At 44.5% G+C, this 26,063-nt stretch overlaps 2 protein-coding genes and 1 non-coding gene across 4 annotated transcripts; all 3 read left to right on the top strand.

The window, feature by feature from the left end:
- The first annotated feature begins 260 nt into the window (after positions 1-260).
- On the top strand, positions 261-15,506 carry KHDC4 (KH domain containing 4, pre-mRNA splicing factor). The gene is given in 17 exon segments (XM_075736939.1): positions 261-628; positions 807-1,044; positions 3,899-4,027; positions 4,383-4,462; positions 5,108-5,160; positions 7,024-7,187; positions 7,539-7,750; positions 8,297-8,357; positions 9,217-9,274; positions 9,480-9,629; positions 9,632-9,672; positions 9,674-9,691; positions 9,693-9,792; positions 10,194-10,402; positions 11,400-11,512; positions 13,080-13,171; positions 14,145-15,506. Coding segments are annotated over 17 exon segments (2,010 nt in total). The 5' UTR covers positions 261-536; the 3' UTR covers positions 14,345-15,506.
- LOC142598575 (small Cajal body-specific RNA 4) lies at positions 7,312-7,440 on the top strand. Its single transcript, XR_012832687.1, has one exon.
- Positions 15,507-15,707: 201 nt separating the features above from the next.
- RIT1 (Ras like without CAAX 1) lies at positions 15,708-24,505 on the top strand. 2 transcript variants are annotated; one of them, XM_075737007.1, is made up of 6 exons: positions 15,708-15,816; positions 15,903-16,030; positions 16,563-16,619; positions 18,355-18,428; positions 18,919-19,110; positions 20,202-24,505. In XM_075737007.1, the coding sequence occupies exons 2-6, from the start codon at positions 15,934-15,936 to the stop codon at positions 20,430-20,432; spliced, it is 651 nt and encodes a 216-aa protein (XP_075593122.1). In that variant the 5' UTR covers positions 15,708-15,816; positions 15,903-15,933; the 3' UTR covers positions 20,433-24,505. The 2 variants fall into 2 exon arrangements, with proteins under 2 accessions (XP_075593122.1, XP_075593120.1); XM_075737005.1 differs by lacking the exon at positions 15,708-15,816 and having other exon boundaries at positions 15,873-16,030.
- Positions 24,506-26,063: the final 1,558 nt, after the last annotated feature.

The raw sequence follows: 26,063 nt of genomic DNA, 5'->3' as shown, positions 1-26,063 counted from the left end.
GGAGTCCCCCCACCCTAACGGTCAAGATGGCGGCAGCCTGCCTCCCCCCTTTCGCGGCTCAGAGGCGCCAGCACAGCAGGGGGCAGTGCGCATGCGGAGTTCGCAGCATGGAGAGCGGGTCGCGGCGGGGCGGTAGTGCGCATGCGTCAGCCGCCCGGCTGCGGGAGTGGCGGACACCCCGCTAGGGGTGGCAGTGCGCATGCGTGAGGTCCCTGCCTGTTGTGCTCGGAAGGTGCCTGCTCGACTGCAGCCGCCATCTTCCGTGGCGTCATCGCCGGCAGCCCCGCGGAGCGGGCGCTTTCCGGCCTGTCCCGGCCCGCCCTTGCCGTGGTGCTGCGGCGGTTTCCCGCAGTGAGTCATAGAGCGGGCCGTCTGCTGGGGGAGCGGGCGCAGGTACCGCGCCCCGACTCGGTGCGCCTGCGCTGTCCGGTGTCGACGCCCGTGCCCCTCCCGCCTGAGGGGGCGCCGCCCGCGGGCCGCTCCGTCTCTGTGGCAGCGCCCGGAAGGGGCGTTTTGAGGCGTCCTCGCGGCCGGAAATGACGCTGCGGCTGGCGCGGAGGCGGTGGAGCCGGGTCGGAGCCATGTCAGCGGGTGGTGGAGGGCAGCGCGACGCCGGGGCCGCTGGCGGGTGAGGCTGGGCCGCGGGCGCGGCGGGTCCTCTGGGCGCCCCTGGGGAAGGGCCTCGGTGCAGCCGTTCCGAGGCGCGGCGGGTCCTGGAGCCCCCGCGGGGCAGCGGGCTGGGCTGGGCTGGGCTGGGCTGGGCTGGGCTGGGAGGCGGCCGGCACTGAGGCCTCTCTCTTTTCCAGGCGCCGCAGTAAGTGGGACCAGCCCGGCCCGGCCCCCGCCTTCCTTCTCCCCGGTGCGGCGCCGCTGCCCGGGCGCCCTTTTCCCGGCGGCGGCGATGGCGGCTCCGCTGTGGCGGGCTCCGAGAGCTCCGCCGCCCCGTCGGGAGCGCTGGATGCGGCCGCGGCCGTGGCCGCGAAAATCAACGCGATGTTAATGGCCAAAGGGAAACTGAAGCCGGCGCCCAGCACGGCGGACAAGGTGGGTGCTCGGAGGGGCGGCAGGAGCCGCGCCGTGCCGGTGGGACCGCCAGGCGCGGAGGTGATGGGCGAGGGTGGGTGTCACGTCTGTTTTCTGGAGACCCGCGACCTTTATTTGTTGCAATAGCTCTCAGTGAGATGGGAAGTGATGGAGGTTTGCTTCTTAAAGTAGGATATGACAAAAAACAACTGGTAATCCTTTTTAAAGGTTTTTTTTCAGATTAACATAAAACAGTGGCACAGCCATGAGGTCAGTCCCGCCACTCTTCTTTAAGGCTTGACCAAAGCAGCCTGTAGGAAGATGATTAACTTTTACCTGAAGTACTTAAGTAGTGCAGCTGATGTAAAAAGTGCTGTATAAAACGGCCAGTTTAAAATATGAGAACATGCTTAAACAAGTGAGAGCCATATGTCCAAGTTTTCAGAAAGCCAGCCGTGTCCTGGGCCGCTTCAAAAGAAGTGTGACCAGCAGGTCGAGGGAGGGGATTCAGCCCCTCTGCTCTGCTCTGGGGAGACCCCACCTGGAGTACTGCGTCCAGCCCCAGTACAAGAGGGACATTGAGCTGTTGGAGGGAGTCCAGAGGAGGCCGTGGAGATGATCAGAGGGCTGGAGCACCTCTGCTATGAGGACAGGCTGAGAGAGTTGGGCTTGTTCAGCCTGGAGAAGAGAAGGTTCCGGGGAGGCCTAATGGCGGCCTTCCAGTATCTGAAGGGACTACAGGGAAGATGGGGAGGGACTGTTTATGAGGGAGTGTAGTGACAGGACATGGGGTAATGGGTTTAAGCTGAAGGAGGGTCGATTTAGATTGGATGTTAGAAAGAAATTCTTTGCTGTTAAGAGTGGTGAGGCAGTGGAACAGGTTGCCCAGCGAGGTTGTGCCTGCCCCTGGCTCCCTGGCAGTGTTCAAGGCCAGGTTGGATGGGGCTTTGGGCAACCTGGTCTAGTGGAGGGTGCCCCTGCCCGCAGCAGGGGGGTTGGAACTAGATGATCTTTGAGGTCCCTTCCAACCCAAACTATTCTATGATTCTAAACAGCTTCTGCTCAGCCCTGACCTGAGCCTTGGTCAGCCCTGGAGTGGTCAGGCAGTTGGACTAGCTGACTGTTGCAGGTCCCTTCAAACTGAAATATTCTATTCTAAAGCAAGTGTAACTTAAAGCCTGTTTTCCAATTTCAGTAACAGCAACAGTCTTGCTTTTCTGCGTGTTATTAGTTTATGCTAGAGCTAATTTTAGAAGGCTGTTTCAGGTTCCCTTCCAATCTTGTTCACATATAAAGTTAACAAGAAGAGTACGTTTTCATGGCATATTGTATCTCCTTTTTCACATGCATAGTATTGGTGGGACTGCCAGTTTTGTTCTAAGGGTTTGCCTTGTGAGGCAGCATCAAAAGGAGTATTCATTTTGCATTGGATTTATTCACAGATAATATAAGAAAGAGTGGCAAATGTGCCCTGCCACTATTCACTGTAATTGGTTCTCTGTAGGTTCTGTATCCGAAATGATCCTTGCAGCCTTTTTAATACATGAGGTTTAGTAGTGAGTGTTTCTTTGATCATTGCTATCAGCAATCCTAGGTGGTTTTACACACTGTTTGCTGCACGATGGTTTCTGCTTCTCGGCACTGAACATCCACCTGAGGGTGTGAAATGTTCAGTGTTGAAGAACACTTGGCTTGGTTTCAGGTAGCAAAGTCTATTTGCTGACTGGCAGTTTGAGACACCCAAAAATTGGAAGATACCGTGTTGTCTCATTCTTCCATCTATGTTTTTTCCACAAGCTCTGGTGGCATTCTGGCATGCTGTGACAAATTGTATTGCTGTGGGACCCACTGAACCAATTAATTAATTAATGTGCAAATGGGATTGTTTTTTATTGCATATGTTGCTTTTGTTAGGAAATGTTCAGTAATGACATTTCCAGAGTAATTAACTCTGAGGGTACTTCAGATTGTGAGCAAATGGAAATTAAGGAGCCTGCAGGTTGGTTAATGTACTTTTTCTTTTTTCTCTAAGTGTGGAAGGAATGGAGAAATAGAATGCGTGTGCAATGCATTGGACTTATGTCTCTCTATAGCTGCCTTCTGGCTCTCGTGCAAGTGCTGTGCTTCATGTGCTATTTATGAGAGTGGATGGATATCTTTTGGATGTAACTAGAAGGTTCTTTTTTTATAGAGCCTTGTTTTACGTTTATGTCCCCAAAGATATTTCAGAATTTTTAGAAGGATGTGCTATCTAACTTTCTGTAAGTGGAAAAAGCTATAAGGCCTTTGTTGTAACTCCAACTCTTCCGCTGAATCTGTGTGTGACTCTGTCTTTCTCTTTCTTAGCACTTACGTATTGACGCAAAATATTATGCCCTTTTTTTAAAACAAGGGAGGGGAAGTGTCATCTTAGTGGATGAGTTTAGATCTTGAACAGAAATTCTAATTTCTGTATCTGTTTAAGAGGAATTGAGACAATTATCAATTGTGTGTTTTATTAGTCTCATGGACGTCTGTCCGAGACTCTAATTCAAGCGTAACATGCCTTGGTTTCCTTTTGAGCAACTTTACTGCTTAGTTCTACATCTGTTTCTCCATTTATAAAACAGAAAAAGTATTTACTTAATTTTAAACATGAAAATGCACTGAAGATAAAGCTAGTGTCTTTATCTGGGCTCGAGGTTGTGAAGAGGTAGATTATTAAGTAGTGGATATAATGTGCTTTCTGTTAATATTCGTAAAGCTTTTGGGTTCAACAGCTGAAAGGGGAGAATGAAAAGAATATTCACCTCTAGAGTACTACGGTAAATTGGTTTGTTATGTCATTTATCTCTCCTTTCCAACCACTGGTCTTTTGCAACGGTTGTATTTGAAGCTGCAGGCTCTGGGAAAAGGTCCGGCTACAAGTAAAAGCAAAGATGACCTTGTCGTGGCAGAGGTAGAAATCAATGATGTCCCCCTCACGTGCAGAAACCTGCTGACGAGAGGACAGACTCAGGATGAGGTATGTTCAGGATCTACATCTGATTTGTTAGGCTTGGCAGCGTGTTTGCACCTGTTTGTAAAGTTAAAAGAACTTGCAATAAACTGTATTCAGTGGTTGTTTCCTCTTTTTACAATACTCGTGTTTTCTGAAACACTTTGTTTAGTAGTTTATTGGTTTGTTCAGTAAAATGTCATATAATGAGGTAAGGTAGCATAGCTAGTATCCTTTAGCGGGCACCATTGATTCTCTTACACTTTGTTAGTGACTTCTGGTCTTTTTATGCAACCACATAGCTTAAACTGCTTTGGGTTTTTGGTGTGTGCTTTGTTTGTTATTGGTAAACTTGTCGCTGGGTTTTTTAAATTGTTTGTAGATAAGTCGACTGAGTGGAGCAGCTGTCTCTACTCGAGGGAGATTCATGACTGCAGAAGAGAAGGCAAAAGTGGGACCTGGGTTTGTATTTCCTTTTTTTTGTGTGTGTTTCCGCTTTTTTCTTGTCATTGAGTGGCTAAGAGATAGGGTTTTTTTGTTTGGTTTTCACGAGCAGTGTCACCGTTGGGTGCCAGAGCGAACTGACTATTGAGCGTCTTGAATGTGTTTACCATTATGATAGTCCTGACTGCATAGCTGCTGTCCTACCTGCTTCAAATTGACAGGGTGAAATGAAAAAAGCCAGCCGACCAAACCACAAATGTGACGGATCAGACTGTGCTGAACTTCTGACTGAACACTGTGTTGGATCTCTTGTGCGTTTTGCCAAGAATGTGCAGCTTTCACATTACAGAGAGAGCTAATATTTCATAGACTCGGTGCTGTTAGTTAACCTTTCATGTGGACAAGCAAATTAAAGTTTCCAGTGGTATAACTTTAATGAGTCATCATGTAAATAATTTCTGAATCTTCTTAGTTTTCAGTGCAAAGCTTTGCTTACTGAGCATTGTGATATTCAATGAATATGTGTTTACTTCCTTATTTGAAGAGTATTTCAAATCTTTATGGAAGGCATTATGTGGTTAGATGTCTGTAATATAAATAGATTGCATCCGTTATTGTATGTTCTCTGTGGGTTTAATGAAATATTTGACATTTCCTTTCCAGAGATCGTCCTTTGTATCTCCATGTCCAGGGTCAGACACGGGAGTTGGTTGACAGTAAGTGTACGAAGCATTCTGCTTTTTCCTTCATTATTGCTGAGTGGCGTCCCTCAGGGGTCAGTACTGGGACCGGCACTGTTTAACATCTTTGTCGGTGACATGGACAGTGGGATCGAGTGCACCCTCAGCAAGTTTGCCAGTGACACCAAGCTGTGCGGTGTGGTCGACACGCTGGAGGGAAGGGATGCCATCCAGAGGGACCTTGACAGGCTGGAGAGGTGGGCCCATGCAAACCGCATGAAGTTCAGCAAGGCCAAGTGCAAGGTCCTGCACGTGGGTCGGGGCAATCCCAGCACAACTACAGGCTGGGCAGAGAATGGATGGAGAGCAGCCCTGAGGAGAAGGACTTGGGGGTGTTGAGGGATGAGAAGCTCAGCATGACCCAGCAATGTGCGCTTGCAGCCCAGAAAGCCAGCCGTGTCCTGGGCTGCGTGTCCAGCAGTGTGACCAGCAGGTCGAGGGAGGGGATTCTGCCCCTACTGCTCCGCTCTGGGGAGACCTCCCCTGCAGTGCTGCGTCAGCTCTGGGGTCCCCAGGACAAGAGGGACATTGAGCTGTTGGAGGGAGTCCAGAGGAGGCCATGGAGATGATCAGAGGGCTGGAGCACCTCTGCTATGGAGACAGGCTGAGAGAGTTGGGCTTGTTCAGCTTGGAGAAGAGAAGGCTCCGGGAGGCCTGATGGCGCCTTCCAGTATCTGAAGGGACTACAGGAAAGATGGGAGGGTACTGTTTATGAGGGGAGTGTAGTGACAGGACATGGGGTAATGGGTTTTAAGCTGAAGGAGGGTCGATTTAGATTGGATGTTAGAAAGAAATTCTTTGCTGTTATGAGTGGTGAGGCAGTGGAACAGGTTGCCCAGCGAGGTTGTGCCTGCCCCTGGCTCCCTGGCAGTGTTCAAGGCCAGGTTGGATGGGGCTTTGGGCAACCTGGTCTAGTGGAGGGTGCCCCTGCCCGCAGCAGGGGGGTTGGAACTAGATGATCTTTGAGGTCCCTTTCAACCCAAACCATTCTATGATTTGTGATAAACAGGTTTTGTTAAGGGGCTTTGTTATCAACAGTGTGGGTTTGTACTATAAATATCTCGGTGTTGATAACAGATCCCATTTAAGCATTGATGTTAAGATCTCTGCTCAAAACTTCCTAAGGTGCTGTGTACTGCATTAGTCATGAAACTAAAACTTTTGATAGACTACAAGGAAGGTGGGGGGGGGTGGGTAGAGTTCCTAGGCAGTTACAGCTCTTATGTATGAGTTTACTCTCTGATAACACGCTGTGATCCCGTTACAATACACATGTGACAGGGAGACCTTCCCTTTAATAAACAAGTACAAACATTTTCTGTGAATACCAACCTTTCCATTAGAAGCACAAAGAGCTCCTGTTTTGGCCTATGCCTGCTGGATAAAAAGGAAAACGATAAACTGTTTCAGGTGTTCATTTCTTTTGTGTATCAGTTCACAGGCTTGCCCTCAGTTATCTTTTGAAACTTGAAGCTGCCCACTTGATTCCACAGCTACTAAACAATTTCTCACATGTTATATCTGCATGACTGAGCAACTAAATTCTATGCTGGTTAATGTAAATGTTTCTAGCATTTGCTAAAATGTGTGGGCTAAAACTGCCCACCTGCATATATTAGCCTAAGCTTTATCAGGGCAGGAGTGGTGAAAGACCCCGATGCTTGTTGTCATCCTTTGATCCAGTCACAGGATGCTAATATTGGGCCCCACTGTCAGATGTTGTTGCCTGCAGATCTGCCATCAGAGTACGGGGAAGTAACCTAGTCATTTCATGATTTGGTTAATCTGGGCAGTTGACAAGGGCCAAAATATAAATGAATTTCATATTCTGTCAACTAGGAGCTGTTAACCGAATTAAGGAGATAATTACTAATGGAGTAGTGAAAGCAGCCACAGGTTCTAGTCCGACGTTCAACGGAGCTACGGTTACTGTCTATCACCAGCCAGCCCCTATTACTCAGTTGTCTCCAGCAGTTGGCCAGAAACCTCCATTCCAGTCAGGGGTGAGTAATTCATTTGTGTGAACTTCATTGATATCACTGATTACAAGATTTACCTATTCCAAAGTATACATGTAATGTGCTATTTATTTAGGAAAAAAATAAAGAAACCTTGTGTGTTGTGAAAACTGGAGGACTAATCAGACTGAGTCTGAAGAGTGAGACTCAGATGACAGTAGCCTCCTAAAAGAAAAGGGATGGAGAGAGCGGTCCTACTTACAGAAGAGCAAAGGGCTGACTGTGCCATCCAACACTTAACTGCTCTGACTGTCATAGAAGTAAGATTTCTGGCCTTCAGTGAAATGAACATCCTAATTCTAAGAGTGAAATAAGCTTTTACTGTTACATTTTCAGATGCATTATGTTCAGGACAAGTTATTTGTTGGTCTGGAACATGCTGTACCTACATTTAATGTGAAGGAGAAGGTGGAAGGGCCTGGTTGCTCCTACTTGCAGCACATTCAGATTGAAACGGGTGCCAAAGTCTTTCTTCGTGGGAAAGGCTCAGGTTGCATAGAACCGGCATCAGGCAGAGAAGCTTTTGAACCCATGTACATCTACATCAGGTATGAGGGAATTTTGAGAAAAAAACATTTAAAATCCCAGTGATCAGTCATGAGTGTAGCTTAATGTTTAATCGATGTGGGGTAGTCTTAATTCTGACTGACATGCAAATAAAAAAGTCAGTTTCAAAAACTACTTTATCGTAACAGATCTCTCTAAAGTGATAAGAGATCAACCATACAGTGATATGGTATAAAGTGATATTCAACCATAAGGGTATTGCTTTTATGGGGAGCACAGTAAAGCTGAGTTCTTGGGCTTGAGTTGCAATATTGAGCTTTAACGCAAGAATACAAAATGTATTGACCAGTCCAAGTCAGTGTTCTGTGCTCATTCTTGCAGAAGTTAGACTAACCTGAATTTTCATGTAGAAAATAAATACTCATCGCTTCTGTTCACAGTTGTGCTAACTAGCTGCAGAGCTGCTAGAGTCCTGATCAGTTACTAAAGGGACAAGATCTGACAGCAGGTTTCTGATGAAAGAAGTAGCTCCCAAATTTGATGGAAACATTTGTGCTTATGAGGGGGTTTTTTTTATATGTTTTCAGTCACCCAAAGCCAGAAGGTTTGGCAGCTGCTAAAAAGCTGTGTGAGAATCTATTGCAAACCGTGAGTAGCTCTTACAAATATGAGGTTTCAGAGCCTGTCGTAGCTTTAGCATGTGCCTGGCTAATGATTTTTTTATGCTTCCACAGAGAACTGTCCATGTGTTCTGACTTGCTAGTGGTTTTTTCCTTTTAAGTACTGCTGTCTGATTTTTGTACAGTCAATAAACACTTCTCAGGATGGAGGCTGTAGTAGTGGGGGGAAAAAAATAAAAATGCTTCCTGACCAGAACTGGGCGTGAGGGACAGACAATTGTCTGACTATACACAGACATAAAGAATCCTGGTTTTTTCTGATTGCAGTAGCTTCCCTTGCTTTAGCTTTAAATGGTGTTCAGAGCCATGCTGTCTGCTTCATCTTTCCTAAAGTGATTGTTGTACCCCAAAAAAAAAAGTAGAAAATCTGAGAGAGACATAGAAAATTAATTTCTCAGTTTTCCTATACGAATACAAATACAGTAAAATCCTGTGAGACAGTCTTTCTGTTAGTATTGATAATTGAGTATGGGCTACAAAGTCTCTTTTGAAAAATTCATAGAAGCTTTTAGATTCTTTGACTTTTGAGTATTTTGTCTCTACTGAAGTAATTAGTTTGCCACTCTATTTTGTGTGAAAGATTATCCTGTATTTTACACAAATCTGTCAGAGACCAGCATGACTAGTGGGGTATTCAGCAGGATTTTGGTTGGTGGGTTTTGTTTTCAGTTTTTATGTTGGATTATTGCTGTCCTTGTGCATAGTATGTCCTGTAGTCAAAGTTCCCTTACAGTTTTATGGGGATGTGTGGTAAGATGCCTTTTGCCTGCAAAAGTTTAATATAGTAAATAGATGTTTATTGTCTAATCTTTGAAAATTCTTTGTAGGTTCATGCTGAATACTCCCGATTTGTGAATCAGATAACCACTGCAGTACCCTTAGCAGGTAAACATTACCAATAATGAAGTCTTTGGAGTTGCATTCTGCAGAGCTGTACTTACGGTTTTGTGGAATTTATTTACCTGTGGAAGTCTTAAGTCCTTCAATTGAAAAGGAGTCCAGCTTCTTTTACATTTGGTAATTAAATCTGATATTTTTGTGACTCTAACTGAATTGAAGATGACCTTTTTTCCTCCCTTTGTCTCACCAGGCTTCAATCAGCCTGCTGCTATAAATAACGTACCTTCCCAGCCATCATATTACCCTTCCAATGGGTATCAGTCTGGTTATCCCGTTGTTCCCCCTCCTCAACAACCAGTTCAGCCACCATATGGTGTACCAGGCATAGTACCACCTGCAGTGCGTTGGCACCTGGAGTCTTAACAACGCTACCTACAGGAGTTTCCGCCTGTGCCAACGCAGTAACCCCATCTCTCAAGTACAGCCTCCAGCTAGCACTGGCCAGGTACTGCCACAGATTAATTATTTGCCCTATGGCTGTCAACTTACTAAGCTCTTTCTTTGCTAATAATAAAATACTTAAAGTAGTTCCAGATGGAGATTTCTTTTTTAGGGCTTTTTTTTTTTTTTTGTCGTTGCTTTGCTGATGCTTCTCAGCAACTAAATTGTTGATATGGCTCCTTCATACTGCATTTTTCATATTGTAGCCACCTGTTAAAGGATATTTGCAGGGAGCGGTCACTCATTTATGAAAAGCGTTATCACAGGCTGTGATGCAGCTATGTAGGTGTGATGAGTTTGAGTTAGACAGTGATTAGTTTGAGATGGGAGAATTCTATAAATGAAATACTTGTTTTATCTTTAAGCTGTGAATTTCCTTTTAGCTTCTCTTAGGCTCTGCAAAGTCAAACTAGTTGTGTGTTCTGCTGCTATGTATGAAACTCTACATTGAATTAATACTTTATATGCATATTATCAAATTTTCTGTGTTTTGTTTTCAACTTCTCCAATGCTAGAGTCCGTTTGAGTGGTCCTTTTCTTCCTGCTGCCCCAGTAAAAACAACCATGCCGACTGGTACGCAGCCACAAGTCCAACCCCATCCCCAAGGTCAAAAGAGACGCTTCACTGAGGAGCTACCAGATGAGAGAGAGTCAGGACTTCTGGGATATCAGGTGGAGTAAAATCAGCAATTTTACTTCATTCACCAAAATGGAACTTGGCTGGAGAGAGTTTGTTGTTAGCAGGGTTTATTTGGCAGCAGTCATGGCAAGACCTTGGCAGATGGCAGCAATTGTTACAAAACACCAAGACCAGGCTTTGGTTTCTTTGAGTGGATGCACTGTTCTTACTGTGACTTCCTTGATTCGTTGGCAGCTTGCTTTCCATACCCTTAATCTGTCATGAAGAATAGCGGTGCGTTCAGGTCAAAGAGATGACAATAGCGTGTTGCTGGTTAGTTTAAAGGGAGACTATTGGGGGCTTTTGTGGGTCTTTCGGCTGGCCTTGTGTGAGGGCTGGGAGGGAAATGTGGTAATAACTTCCAGATCTTCCTGTTTACCTTTCTTGCAGGTTGCACTTGAGAGGATTTCAAGAAGCCTAGTTTTAAGAGATTGATTTTATTTTTTTTAGATAGCGAATGTTAAACAGTTGATTTTAATAAAAATAATTTTGAGTTCTTCAGGCATATATGTGAGAAAAGGGAGTTTCTGCAAATGCTTCTCTGATGATACGCCTCTGCTCACAGGCTGAAACCCTTAATAAAAGCTTTACCTAGAGACAATAAGGAGCAGCCTATATGTTAGACCTGATATTAGTATCTTGAGCCGAGTTTACTGTGGCATGAGATCTATACAGTATTCAGAATTAGCTGACTGAGGAGATAATAAGTTGATTTGTGAACTAAGCAGCTATCTTTACTGTCCTGAACTACTGAAAAGGTGGAGTAGCTCGTGTGGTTTCTTCTAATATTGGTGCTCAAGCGTGTTTCTTACTACATAACCCTCAGTATTTTTAGGAGAAAGCATTTTGTTTAACAATGGCGATTAGTAGTTTCTTCTGCTAGTTGGCAATATGCTCTGAAAAGTTGGGTTTCCTATCATTATCATTAAGGAGCTATAGCTTATGTTGTAGTTGTAGACTTGCTAATGCCGTGTGTTTTTCTGCTCATAGCATGGACCCATTCATATGACTAATTTAGGTACAGGCTTCTCCAGTCAGAGTGAAATCGATGGAGCCGGATCGAAGCCAGCAAGTTCCTCAGGAAAGGAGAGAGAGAGGGACAGGTGAGTGATGAAAAAATTATGTTTGGATCTTTTCTGATTCTGATGGAAAGCTTATTTCAGAGTTAATCTGTGTTTCATGTTCTCTTCTGTGACTTGGGGGTTGGGGAGTGTTTGTTTTGTTGTGGGTGGGGTTTTTTCTATGGTGGTTGTTTGGTTTTTTGTTTTCTTTTTTTAAGAAGGGATGCAAGGGTTACCTTTTCGTGTTAATTTCCACTCCTCCCTAAGTCTGTATGTGCTTACTCTGTCTGGGTCTGGTATTTTGCCAGCTTCTTGAGATAACAGGATATTCTTGTGAAATAGGTTAGCACTTACACTCTAAATTATTCCAATTTTAAAACAAATCTGGAAAAGTTTTAAGCTTGAAATATTGCAGCCTGAAGTTTCAGGGAAAGATTTACTTCCAGGGATGGGGCATCCACAGGTTCTCTGGAAACCCAGTCTCTCATCACCATTCAGTAAAGAATTTCTTCCTCATATCTAACCTAGATCTCCTGTCCTTCAGCTTCAGGCCCTTCCTCCTTGTTCTCTCACTCCATGGCCTTATCAACAGTCCCTCTCCAGCTTTCCTGTAGCCCCATTCAGGGACTGGAGGGTGCTCTGAGGTCTCCCCGGAGCCTTCTCTTCTCCAGGCTGAACAAGCCCAACTCTCTCAGCCTGTCTCCATAGCAGAGGTGCTCCAGCCCTCTGATCATCTCCATGGCCTCCTCTAGACTCACTCCAACAACTGCATGTCTATCTTATATTGGGGACCCCAGAGCTGGACACAGTGCTGCGGGGCGGTGTCTTGAGAGCAGCATTTTAGAGAGAGGATCCCCTCCCTTGACCTGCTGGTCACACTGCTTTTGATGCAGGACATGGTTGGCTTTCTGGGCCACAAGTGCATGTTGCTGGCTAATGTCCAGTTTTTATCCAGCAGTACCCCCAGGTCCCTCTCAGCAGGACTGCTGTCAACTCCTTCATCCCGTAGCCCATATTGATAACAGGGCTTGTCCTGACCCACGTGCAGGACCTTGCACCTTCATGTGGTTCACACGGGCTCACCTCTCAAGCCTGTCAAGGTTCCTCTGGATGGCATCCCTTCCCTCCAGTGCACCACACAGCTTGGTGTCATCTGCAGCCTTGTTGAGGGTGCACTCGATCTCACTGTCCATGTCATTGATGAAGACATTACGCAGCATTGGTCCCAGTGCGGACCCTTGAGGGACACCACTTGTTACTGGTTTCCACTTGGACATTAAGCTGTTGACAGTAGCTCTTTGGACACAGCCATCCAGCCAATGCCTCACCTAACAGTCCATCCATTAAATCCATTTCTCTCAGATTTAGAGGTAAGAAGTTGAGGGGGTGGGTATCGAAGGCCTTGCATAAGTCCAGGTAGATGACATCAGTTGCTCGTCCCTTGTCCACTGATGCAGTCACTCCATTGTAGAAGGCCACTAGATTAGTCAGGCAATTAAAAGTTAAACTCCTCAGGTCAAGGACTGAGTTACAAATTTGTTTGCTATTACCTTTGACTCTTTGCTTCTTTTAAAAAAGAAAAAATAAAGGCTTGCTTTGATTTAAACAGGCAGTTGATGCCTCCGCCAGCTTTTCCTGTCACTGGGATGAAATCGGAATCTGAAGAAAGAAATGGTGCGGGGTCTTTACCAGGCAACCATGGTGAGTGTAATGAATAAAATATACTTGTAAGTCAAGTCTCCTTTCCCAAATGAATTTGCACTGGTCTTAGTATTTGTTTAAATAGGTGATTTTTTTTTTTTGGCTGTTCTTTGTACCACATTGTTTAAATGAAAAGCAGATCATATTGCAGTGCTCTAAAATCCCTTCTGTTCGCTGTGATTATACACACATAATGCTTCTCTTTAAAACTTTAATAAATATTTGTATGAATGAGGAGAACATAATTAGTGAAGGACTCCAGACAGGTATTTTTGACCCATCAGTCAGCTGAGGCACAGAATCTCACAGAGTTGTTTTGTAACACGGCTCTCATGTGGCTTTACATTGTGAACAGCTGTCTCTAGAGGCACTGAGAAGTGTTGGTGGGAGTGATGGTTCCGGTGTGTATTTACAGACATGAGTTCTGTCTGCAAACAGAAGTGCTGCCAGATTTCATCCTTTCATAGGGCTGTCATGCATCAAGTATTTGCAGCTTGGTACAACGTGATCATTGTAACTCTCCTGGTAGTTTAGTGCCTTTCAGGTCTGCAGTACATCATGTTAGCCTGTTTAACCTTAGTTTTTCTGCAGTATTGGTCCCAGAGATTGGTCTTCTGTTAGCTTTCTTTTGAACAAAATTTCTACTTTTCTTTACATATTTATCTCTTTAACGGTGAAATTGCTATCACTTAGACCCATTTGCTAACTTTACCTTTTTTTGTGTGTTTCTTTCTTCTTTCTCTGTTCTCTTACATGGTTCTGATGGATCACATGTGCTGTTGCTGGTGCTGTTTCGTGTGGCCTTCGACCTTGGATGACCATTGGCCTTGTGACCTCAAAATGGTGTCCAACTAACAATTTACAATTAACGTCTTTTTTTTTATTATTAACTCGTTTTGGGGCATTTTATCTCTTTTTATTTTTATTTTTCCTTCTTGGGGGCTGGGGGGATTGTTTTGTTTTCCCCTCCTAGATCATCAAGCTAAGAAGATGAAAACTGCAGAAAAGGGCTTTGGATTAGTGGCATATGCTGGAGACTCATCAGACGAAGAGGAGGAACACGGTGGCCATAAAAACGCAAGTACTTTTTCACAGGGATGGAGTTTGGGATACCAGTACCCTTCCTCACAACAGCGAGCTAAGCAACAGATGCCATTTTGGATGGCACCGTAGAAGCTGCAGAAGAGTTTTCATTCATCTTTTTTTTTTTTTTTCCCCTCCCCTCTAGCAATAATGCATGTATATTACAGAATGAACTTTGCAAATACACATTGTTTTTACATTTGCGGACGCTAAAGGTTCAGTATACCCCCTTGAAAGGGCTCCATTTTTTTTTAAAATCCTTATTTCTGCAGTGAATTCGTCAATTAAAAAAAATGGTATTCTGATGGAGCTAGTCCCTTATACAATGGGGGAAGCACTATAAAGAGAAACTGGGGAAGCCTGTCGGTCTGCATTTCCCGTTTTTCCAGGATAACTTAAAAACAGAGTCAGTCACGCTGACTTTGTTCTACACCTGGTGTTCATGTTTTATTGGGTGTTCCTGCTGTCAGCCTGTGTTTGCAGTCCCACTGAGCTAACGGTGACCCCAGCTTCAATGTTCAGACTTTCAACAAAGGCAAGGCATATACAGCAGCTCTGCAACACTTGGGGATCACATTTCCTAAAACTTAATTTGTTTTTACTTTAAGCATCTCCTGTAACTCAGCACTGTTTTTTCTCTAAAGTGTGGTTTTACTAACCCCACGATTTCTCGTTCTAGCCAGGTGTCGGGGTGGGGGGATGCTCAGGTTTTTTGGATGGGGTTCATCTTGTCACTAATCCCCGGGTGGACTCGGCACTGTAGTGCTGGTACTTAATCTTCTCCCGTCTCCCCTGGATTCCTTCCCGTCAGCAGTTCGGACCGAACTCCTCCCCATCTCTTAACTTGTTCGCTTCCTTGATCCTACCCCTTCGTTTCACGGTGGTTTAACAAAGAAAAGGCAGGCAGCAACCGGGTCGACGCAGCGCCGGTGACCCCAGCGCAGGTGTTGCTCTTGCCTTGAAGCGTGGAAGTGGAACCTGGGAATACGTTGTTGGATTGTTGACAGACATGGACTTCTTGGTGGGGTGGGCTGCTGCAGAAAGAACTCTTTTGTACAGAGGAGCGATACATGGGACTGCGACAACGTGCTGGTCAGCTTTTGAAAGAGGAGAAATAGTTTTAAAAAGGGGGATGTGTGTCGCTGCTGCACACTGAAAGACCTTGCTGTCTCACTTGTACAAACATTGTCTTTCCTATGTGTTGTAAATAATTAGAACCATACTTTCATTATAAATAAATGTATAAATATTCTGCTTCGTGCCGCTTTTTTGGGTGAGGTTTGACTCCAGCGCAGGCAGGATGCGTGGCAGTAAACTTTGGGGATGCGGGTGGAGAGCCCTGGGCCCGGGGCAGCAGCTGTGGGGAGCGGGCGGGCGGTGCTAGGACCGCGCCTGCGCTGGCCCCGCCGGGCCGCCGTCCGGTCTCCGCCCCCTCGGCGCGGGCCGGGCGGGGGCGTGGCTGGCCGCTCGCTGGCGGTGGAGGAGCCGCCGCCATTTTGGTGTCGCCGCCTCGGCTGGGAGCGGCGGCCGGTTGGATGCGGCGCGGAGGAGCCTGACTGACGGTGAGGAGGAAGGGGGTGGCGGCGGCGGCGGTGGGGCAGGGCCGGGCGAGGGACTCCCGGTGCTCACGCTCTTTCCTCCTCTTCAGCGGCGGCGGCGGCTTCTTCAGCTCTGAGGAGATGGATTCTGGAGCCCGCCCGGGCGGCGGCGGCGCTCCGGGGCAGTCCCGCGAGTACAAGCTAGTGATGCTGGGCGCCGGTGGCGTCGGCAAGAGCGGTGCGTACGGCTGCTCCGGACGGGACCGCGGGGCCGGTCCGCCGCCGGAGGGGGAACGGTGGCCCTGAGGACCCTCCGTCCTGGCGCGGGCGGGGCCGCCGCCTTCTCCTCAGCTGCGCGGAGCGGCCCGGGGGCTCCACAGGGAGCGCGGGCGGCGGGAGCGCCGGCGGGCTCGGCCGGGCGGCTGCGGGGGGACGTGTTGCTGGAAGGAAACAGCCGTGGTTTGGGTGCTGCTACCCCCCTTCCCCGCCCCGGGGTGTCTCGGAGCGCAGTGTCTCATCCTCGTCCGCGTTTTGGCTGTGCCCAGCTTTTTTCTGAAACTCGGAGCGCTTTGTTAAGGACAAGGGCGTAGGTCTGTTTTGGAGTTATTTAAACTGTTTCATCTACCGTATTTCTTTCAAGTCTTGCACTGAGTATGCTTTTATCTTTTAGCTGTTAGTGAAATAGTGTGCTTGAGCGTGTTGCGAACTGAATGCTGAAGCTGCAGATGTTTACCGAGACTTGTGCAATTGTGTCTGATTTTTGTTTCCAGCCATGACCATGCAGTTCATCAGTCACCGGTTTCCAGAGGATCATGATCCCACAATTGGTAAGAAAAATCTCTGTTTTCTCTTTACTGTTCACTCCTTCTCTTAGCAGGTTAAGGTATTGTGGAGTCCATTGCTTTAAAGTACTCAAAGCTATAAATTTACCCATAAATTGAGGATCCTAGTCCATTAGATTACTAATTTAAAGGTATTAGGAGTTCTGAGACTGCTGTGAGGACTGGGACATGTCCTGAGCTTTAGATCTTTAATGGTTTTCCTATCACATATATTCAGGCCGCGCATTATCTATTTGTATGTTGGCAGACAAGGATGATAAACTGCTGATAAGTGAGTATTAGTTGTCTATTCAAAAAATCTAGTCTCCATGCTGTAGGTGAGCTCTCTGCTATTAATTTGTCAGGCCAAATTGTGCTCTGTGTTTTAGAAGTTGGGAGGGATGAAAGTGCTTAACAGCTTAGTGTATTGCTGTATGACTTTTGCAGCATCTCTAAGGGAAACCTTAACCAACAGTTACAAAATGGGAAAAAGAGCCAGCTTCTTGTTGAAAGGGGACTGTTGTAGTGTGATAGTGCTGATTTAGAGAGGCAGAATGTTTGTTGTTTTACTTTTAAGAAAATGGCAGTTGGTGGCCAATTCTTCTCTTCAGTCACGGGTATTTTCTTTCTTTGAGAAAAATGTAATGCTCTTACTCTGTGCTTTCCACTGAGGTGTCCAAAATGAACTTATTGGATGTAGTCACATGTCTGTCAGAAATAACATGTACAATGGCATGATTTTAGCAAATGGTAGGGAGGATACTAAATCATAGAATCCCAGACTGGTTTGGATTGGAAAGGACCTCAAAGCCCATCCAGTCCCACCCCTGCCATGGGCAGGGACACCCTCCACTAGCCCAGGTTGCCCAAAGCCCCGTCCAACCTGGCCTTGAACACTGCCAGGGAGCCAGGGGCAGCCACAGCTTCTCTGGGCACCCTGTGCCAGGGCCTCAGCACCCTCACAGGGAAGGATTTCTGCCTCATACCTAATCTAAATCTCCCCTCCTTCAGCTTCAGGCCCTTCCCCCTTGGCCTGTCACTCCCTGCCCTTGTCACCACCCCCTTTCCAGCTTTCCTGGAGCCCCTTCAGGAACCAGAGGGTGCTCTGAGGTCTCCCCGGAGCCTTCTCATTTCCAGGCTGAACAAACCCAACTCTCTCAGCCTGTCTCCATAGCAGAGGTGCTCCAGCCCTCCGTTTATCTCTGTGGCTTCCTCTGGCCTTGCTCCAGCAGCTCCATGTCCTCTTTGTCCTGGGGACCCCCAAGCTGGACACAGCACTGCAGGGAGGTCTCCCCAGAGCGGAGCAGAGGGGCAGAATCCCCTCCCTCGACCTGCTGGTCACACTGCTGGACACGCAGCCCAGGACACGGTTGGCTTTCTGGGCTGCAAGCGCACATTGCTGGGTCATGCTGAGCTTCTCATCCCTCAACACCCCCAAGTCCTTCTCCTCAGGGCTGCTCTCCATCCATTCTCTGCCCAGCCCGTAGTTGTGCTGGGGTTGCGCCAACCCACGTGCAGGACCTTGGACTTGGCCTTGTTGAACTTCGTGAATTCACCATGAAGTTCTGTCGACACCAGAACAATTAAAAATTTAATTTGTTCTTAAATGAAGATCAGTCTAGTATAGTAATAGTACCAGATTAGACTCTCCTAGTGTAATATTCTTTTTGTGAATTGATGACTAATGAGTATTGCAATTGTATACTAATCTTCTTCTTTCTGATATGCCGTGAATTCACAGAGGATGCTTATAAAATACGAATACGCATTGATGATGAACCTGCCAATCTGGATATTTTGGACACAGCAGGACAGGTATGTGAGCAATAATAAGTGAATTGGGAGGGTGTTAAGTAGTCTGTAATGGTCAGATGTAGAGAAAGAAGTCTTATGAAAGTATGCCTTTCTTTTCTTCCAAATTGGTTTTTTGAGCTCTTTTACTTCTTCTAAGCGTCATGTTGTTTATAGCATCTATATCATACTATGTATATGTAGGCAGCTCAGATGGTACTCTGGTTTCATGCAGTGCTTTCTCTGTTGCACCTTGCCATTCATGATCAACAAGCAGTACATACTGGCTGATAAATGATACGGTGGTGTGATTTCTATAGGGAGGGAAACTTGGTGTTAATCCCAAACATATGTAATATCTTGTCCTATATATAATGGGACAAGAAGATGGATGACCAGCTTGTTTACAGACTTCCTCTGCAGCTGTTTTTGGAATGCATATTGTGTTTCCCATTCCGAGCAAGTTAGAAAGTCATTGTATTTGTACAATTGAAATGTAATTGTCTGTTTCTAGGCAGAGTTTACGGCCATGAGAGACCAGTACATGAGGGCTGGCGAGGGATTTATCATCTGTTATTCAATCACAGACCGACGCAGTTTCCATGAAGCGCGTGAGTTCAAACAGCTAATCTATCGTGTTCGACGCACTGATGATACTCCTGTGGTCCTGGTGGGAAATAAATCTGATCTGACACAGCTACGGCAGGTAAATGGCACAAAAGAGGCCCACAATTGCAAGCTATTTCTGTTGTAAAATGCAGTAATACAAGAGGTTATATTCTTAATTTTTTTTGCATGTGTACTATATAATAAGTTGAACAGTAGAGAAGTACTTGTTTACCCCGGAATGTATTGAATAACCAAATGTGTATAGCAGTCACAAAAGTAAAGAGTAAAATCTTCAAGTTGATGCTTTGGGTTTCAACTGCTCTTGGGCTTTCCTTTTTTTTTTTTTTTTTTTTTTAAATTTGTGAAAGGAGATTGTGTTACTAGAGATTTAACATTCTGTAAACCACTTGCAGATACTAGTACAAATTGCAAATGCAAGTGTGCTAACGATAGACACGTAGTAATGGAGAGCTTGGAGAAGAATGGAGAGAAAGGAAAATTACTGTTAGCTTAAGAAAAGCATAACTACCATCTGTGGAAAAACAGTTTTAAGCAGAGCTTCACTCAAAGGAAACATTCTTTGGAAAACAAGTTTCCAGAGGTTCTGTTTGTATACCTGGAATTAGATGAATTTTCAGTGTGTGTTGTAGCAGTAAAATTGTGGTAGCTATGGGAGAACACACCCATGCTAAGAGATGTGAAGTAAAGGATGAGGAGTGGGTGTTGTTTTTATATGGCCAGTCAGTTTTTGCTTTGGTTTTGGTTTGGTGTGGGTTTTGTTTGGAAAGGTTTTGCTTGGTTCTGGGGAGTAGTTTTACCTTTAGTTATAAAAGATTTTGACCAGGAGAAGGAAATACCTTTTGTTTACCAAACTGACAAATGCTTGTGTTAGGGCTTGAGGGCCGGTCATGTTAGGTGACATCAAGATTAAGCTCCAAGAAAAGAATATTCTTTCAAAGGATTTTGTTGTTTCATGAATGTCCAGAGAGTTTCTTGTAGATGATTGCTGTACTAGAGAAGTGATGGGTGAAAGAGAAAGAAAAACAGGTTTGTAGAGATCAGTGGAAATGAGCTGTTCTGGAACTGGGAGCGTGCCTGCACAGTTACAGAGCAAACAGAACAAGCAATGGTAAAGAAATAAACTTTCTGGTTTTGGCTTTCTTGACAAGTGTGATTTTTTTTTTTCAGGTTTCCAAAGAAGAAGGCTCTGCTTTAGCACGAGAATTCAACTGCCCTTTTTTTGAAACTTCAGCTGCATACCGTTATTATATTGATGATGTTTTTCATGCTCTTGTGCGAGAAATCCGCAGGAAAGAAAAAGAAGCAATAATGGCAATGGAAAAAAAATCAAAACCTAAAAGCAGCGTGTGGAAAAGACTGAAGTCACCATTTAGAAGGAAGAAGGATTCGGTCACTTGAGCAGAGAGAATTCCTCTGCAAAATCAAACAAAACCTGTGAACAGCCATTTGTAACCAAAGCAGTTTAATGACAACACCTTGACAGCATGTTTTAAACCTGATGGGAATTTTATGAGGGAATGCATAACTTTTACCAATTATTTTTGTTTAGAATGGTATTCCCTTAATTTTGGATATTTAACTTAAGACACAGTAACAGTTGTACTTTTGTTTGTTGTCTTTTTTTTTTCTTTTTACTGGGTCCAGCAAATGTTGCTTGGTTACAAATGCAATTGCTATGTCGTTGGTTACAAATGCTGATAGGTTTATGCCCCTGCACTTTTGAATGTTAGTCTTCAGTCACTGCGTACTGGAAGCTGAATTGTGTAAAATATTGCTGAAGTCTACCCAACCTAACTTAATTTTTTTTCCCTAGTTGTTTGCACAAGAAAAAGTTGCTGCTCTCCGGAGCAGTAACCCACATCACAAGAGGTGGCTTGTCAAGGTCGTGCTGAAAAGTGGTTTACAAAGCATATGTCATGACTAGCAGCCTTGGCCATGTACAGATGTCATTGAACAGAGCTATGCTAGAGGTCTTGTGTTCTCATCGAATACATTTTTTCCAGCAAAAGTAATGGTGGAATACTCGTACAAGTTTATCTGAATTGTCAGTTAATCAGCAGTGTTGTAGGTGGGATTCTAAACAAGTCAGGAAAAGCAAATTATGGTTCCTATGGCAGCTATAACTTGGCAACAGTGCATGAATATGTAGCATTTTCCTACTGTATATAGCATTTACTGTGTTGTCCTAGCAGATGTAATGTAAGGATGCTGTAGATGCTGTAGAAACCACAGCTTTGAGTTTTCCGACTTGCTTGTTAAAAATTACAGCTGTAATGGTGCGCTGGCTTATTTATTTACATTCAGTTTTATGTTCTTGTCTTAAAGGAGCCAGTATCTTTGTGAAGTAGAAGTCTAACACAGTAATTTCGAATTATTGTATGATAACTACGTTGTAGAGAACATGACTGATACTGAGGTATCTGGGCCCAGATTTAATATCCCTAATACTGGTTCTTCCAGTGCAGTCTTAAAAGTTGCCGGTGCAGTGGAAGGAAGCAATTAGCTGGGTACAGCAACAGATACTCACACCCCCGACCTTACCTACGCAGGTGGTCCAGGCAGTGCAGGTATAGGTCATCTTGTGCTCAGTAAAGAACAGTTTGGTTAAGGAAGTTCTTCTGAGGCAGACTCTCTGTGCGTAGAGATATTCTTTGCTTTCAAACTGATTTACATACACATCAGAGAATTTAAATCCAGCAGAGGCACACGAATGTCTGGTGTTCCTCTTGGTTTTGGTTTTTTTTAGTAATAGAACAAGTCATAGTTGGGTAACTTAGACATGGTTAAAATAAGTTTCTCAGAGAACTAAGTGCCTAGAATCTTTCAGTTTAAGAGTGAAAGAGCTTAGTAGACTAAGTGTAGTGTAGCTTCTATTTTTCTTCGATCATCTGTGTCAGTAACTATGTTAATCTTACTGATCAAAAATCAGATCTGTGATGTCAGTTTTCGTGTGCTGCATGTGATAGTGCAGTCAAAACTGAAAATTCATATGTAAAAGGATTAGTACAAGAAGTGAGGATAGCAAATATATAAACTTAAGCTTTTTTTCTTGCTAAACTCCGTATTGCTTAAGATACAACTGGAAATTCTGTGCCTATTGGTTTTAAGAGTATTTGTGTAAGATTTAAAAAAAAAACCTGTAACGAGAAATTTGGAGCAAGGTTACATTCTTTTATTTTGTTTGTGGCTGAACTAAACATTTAAACTGATTTCTCTTTCTTACTTCCACTGCTCCAGTGTTACACTACACTGGTAATAATCACACGTGTGGTGTTTGACAAAGGCTGAGAATAATTCAGATTGTTTAGAACTTAAGACCTCTTTTACGTTAATGGTGTGAGCAGTTCTGTGTGTCTTTTCAGTAGTTACTGGTTTAGGACTGAAAGCCCTCGTAATCATTCATGGTTGGATGAAATGTCTGTAACTCAGATCAAAATCCGAGGAAAACCATCTAGCAGAAGATTTCAGGAGAAGGAGAGGGCAACAGCTAAGAAGTTGCTCTGAAAGCAGTTGCTGATTCTGTCATCATAAAAATTATTTCAGACCAGTTTTCTGGTAATGCTGAGCAGGGGCCTGACGGTGATTACAAGTTTTCCCTGTGCTTTTCCTTGATACAGGAAGTTAACAGAAAATGTTAGTCAGCTTCCTACGTTCCGAGTTTTCAGATAATCTGTAAGGGTAACCTGTCAGCAGTACTGAAAGCTGTACGGGACTAATTTCACCTTAAATAAGTGATGTCTGTGCCTTACGTGATTCCTTCAATGCAATGTGTGTGTTTACTAATGCCTTTGTGAGCCTGTTGCTTATAGAATTATTACATCAGAACAGCAGCAAGCACTTTTTTTACACAGTGTTATTCAAAAAGAGTTTTATTTTTGTCATGTATGAATTTGTACACAGAATTATTGTTTTATTTGACACAATATATAATTTTTAATACAAACATTTGCATTTGATGTTTTAGTCTGTGGTGTCTAGCATGATGGGTAGAAGGCCATTCAGCCTGGAAGTGCTGAAAAAAGGAGAGCTCATGGTATGTCTGTAAATTATTTTGGAAAAGGCTTATCTTGCTCAAAAAAAAGAGTTGGTATATTACATTTAAGTGGTGCAAAGCCTAAATATTCTGTGACCTGAGTCTGGTGCTAAATTGTTTAAGTATGATCTGGACATTTTGCAAGTTCATTACTGTACCTGTGTATGCTCTGTCTAACGCGTGGTGACTTTCCGAGTTTTAGTTACGGATGGGGCAAGGGCAGCTGCATGAGGTAAGTGTCTAAATCTTTGCCCAGATCCTTGAGTACTGGGGCCAAAGAAATCCCTCTGCACTTGCCACTGCCTCGGTTGCTCTCCACATCGGTGGTTTGCATTTTATTATTTTGTACTGGGTTTAGACTCCTTTGGGCTTTGGTATAGTTGTTGTTTTTTCTTCCCTTAAGGTATTTATGCTGTAGCAAATTTGCAATATAATTCTCGCTTTATGACTATCAAAAGGCTGCTGTTGTCACTTGGGTTGGGTTAGGATCTCCCCTTGTAGGAGCGGGTGAATGATGGTCTAGTGGTAGAGGTGCAGAACGTTTTCGCTTTCACAGACAGCGTAAACATCTCCCAGTGCATTCATTCCCTAGGTACCACAGAATCCCAGACTGGTTTGGGCTGGAAAGGACCTCAAAGCCCATCCAGTTCCACCCCCTGCCATGGGCAGTGACACCCTCCGCCAGACCACGTTGCCCAAAGCTCCATCTCTTGTAACCGTGTCTTGTAAGAATCATCTCATTGGCGGCAGTAACTCAGGTCTGCGTTTTCTGGTCTGGAGAGACACGCTTAAATTGTAGTGGTTATGGCAATAATGTCCCTAATCGAGTTTATATCTGGTTTGTTGTCTAAACAGATGAGTTGGCAGATAAATCTTCCCCTGGTTGAAAGCCCGATGGGTGTTACCCACTTCTGCCTTTGTGGGAAAGCCCTTGGACTATAATTTGGACTAAATGCAAGATTCTTGGAAGGTTAACTCTGACATATTTCTTTTCAACATGTCTGGTTTACAGCCGTGAATCACAAGTGGCGTGCAGGTGTCGTGGTTGTTTATTGTCCTCAGGTGACAGAGTATCTGTCCATCACCAGCTGATGATCAGCAGTGATTTAAAGCACACTTTGGAAGCTGCTCGTTGTCCAAGAACCTTTGAAAAGCTAGAAATGAATGAAAATTTGGTAGACCTGCAAGACATTTTCAGCAATTTCAAGTGACTTCAGGATATTTTCTAACTAGTGGCAATACAACCGTGACAGCTTTCGTAGTGTTATTTTTGTCCTTGTTATTATTTGTGCAGCTTTCATCCAGCCATTTAATAGTCCAGCTCCTTTCTAAGCCAACAGGAAATATTCCATCTCTATCCAGCTCTTAATACCTTGAAAGCCGTGATACATCACAGCTCATTCCATTTTGCAGACTAGTTAAGAATATATATTAAAAATATATATATATAAAACAACACTGACTCTTAAGGCACATTCTCTTGGGGCTCCCCAGTAACTCATCTGCTGTGTCGCCTTGCTCGTGCTCCTTCTGGTTTTCATCCGTTTTCAGAGTTGACAACGTTCCTTCTTACTCCAGGACAGCTTTGCTTCAGTCTCGCAGGTGAGATACAAAATACCCAAATAGAGTTCAGCAGCTATTGCACCCCCTACCTACTTAATCCTTCGATACGTACTGAGTAAAGAGCTGAAACACGACTACCTTTTCCTAATGCTGAGCTCTCCTTGCTCGTGCTGTTACTTGTGTTATTCACCGTGGATTGGGCCGGTTTATCCGAAGTCAGTGTGTTAAAATGTATTCAGTGATAGCAGTTCTTCAATAATTTTGCTACATCTCTGTTGCATTCTCCATAAATAAAGGAAACATAATTTAGACCAAAAGAAAAGGCTAATTTTGCATCTTTTTTGGTTACATGGCTTTCAAATGTAGACCAAAACAAATTACTTTGCAGACATTCATACTAAAAATTCGTAAGTGTGTTAAGATCTAGAGACAAATTAGAGGAAAACCTCTAATTATCGTGTTAGAAGCAGGTGACTAAGAGCTTACTATTTAGGCTTCTCCTTAGAAATTAGAAGCTGTTTCAGCTGTTCCAGTGGTGACCTCTTTCTTAGAGGGCACGAACAAATCTGTGGAATGAAAAAATTCCTGCTACTGCATTCTTACAATTCTTTCTCCAACATGATCGTTAAGTGCCATTTATCTGTGATCTAAATAGTTACAGGAGTGAGGGGTTTTGTATAAAAAAAAAAAAAACCGCAATGGAAACTTTGAATAAAAATGACCTTACGGATCGAAGTGGGTACCGTTGCGTGCTGGTCGCCTGGGTCTCTGAGCGTTCACACACGTGTCGAATGTGTGAGAAAAGAGCGTTTCAGTATTTCATCTCCCCGAGGCTGGGCTCAAAGGCATTCAAGGTTGTAATTACCAAGATCTGCCCACAAACGGCGTATCCATCACCAGAACTGGAGAAGGGTCTGACACTGCCGTAGCGTGTGTGCGTAGTTGAGCAAATTTTGAAGTTTACTGCCTGCTTTGACTGTACTAAGAAAATCTTTTGTGTGTTCTGTGGTGCTGATACAGGTCTACTTCGTGTGATTTTATTACAGGAATGCAAAACTATAACGTCTCCTTGCTGTTAATAAAGGTCAGTCTTCTGCTGAGATAACAAGAAGTTGTTTACAAAAGTGCAAAACTGGTAAAATTTAAGATATGTGGCAGTTAATTACATGTAACTGAGAACCGGGGGGGGAAAAATTGCCAAAATTCCTGCTGAATTAACACTTGTGTCACAAGACTGGAGGCGTGAAACAAAATCCTTAATCTTCTGGTTTCCATGTAGTATCTGGGTCACGGGCAGCTTGCCGACGTGCTGTCTCTCTCACACCTGTATAAATCTGGTTGCAGGTGAACTTAGAGACCTGAAGATGAACGTTCCCGAGCTGTCCTTTGTTCTCCAGCACGAGCCAGCTGTCTTCTAGCTTGCGCTTTTGCCA

The sequence above is a fragment of the Balearica regulorum genome, chromosome 28 (genome assembly GCF_011004875.1).
Source record: "Balearica regulorum gibbericeps isolate bBalReg1 chromosome 28, bBalReg1.pri, whole genome shotgun sequence".
NCBI classification, from domain to species: Eukaryota; Metazoa; Chordata; class Aves; order Gruiformes; family Gruidae; genus Balearica; species Balearica regulorum.
The sequence above is the reverse complement of the archived record's forward strand: the minus strand, read 5'-3'. Positions and strand labels throughout refer to the sequence as shown.

What these genes read in the sequence shown, in the direction of transcription:
- RIT1 (XM_075737007.1), top strand. Translation starts at nt 15,934, where the DNA reads ATGGATTCTGGAGCCCGCCCGGGCGGCGGCGGCGCTCCGGGGCAGTCC. An exon ending in TTTTGGACACAGCAGGACAG is followed by an intron (nt 18,429 to 18,918) that starts GTATGTGAGCAA and finishes GTCTGTTTCTAG; the next exon opens with GCAGAGTTTACGGCCATGAG. An exon ending in ATCTGACACAGCTACGGCAG is followed by an intron (nt 19,111 to 20,201) that starts GTAAATGGCACA and finishes TTTTTTTTTCAG; the next exon opens with GTTTCCAAAGAAGAAGGCTC.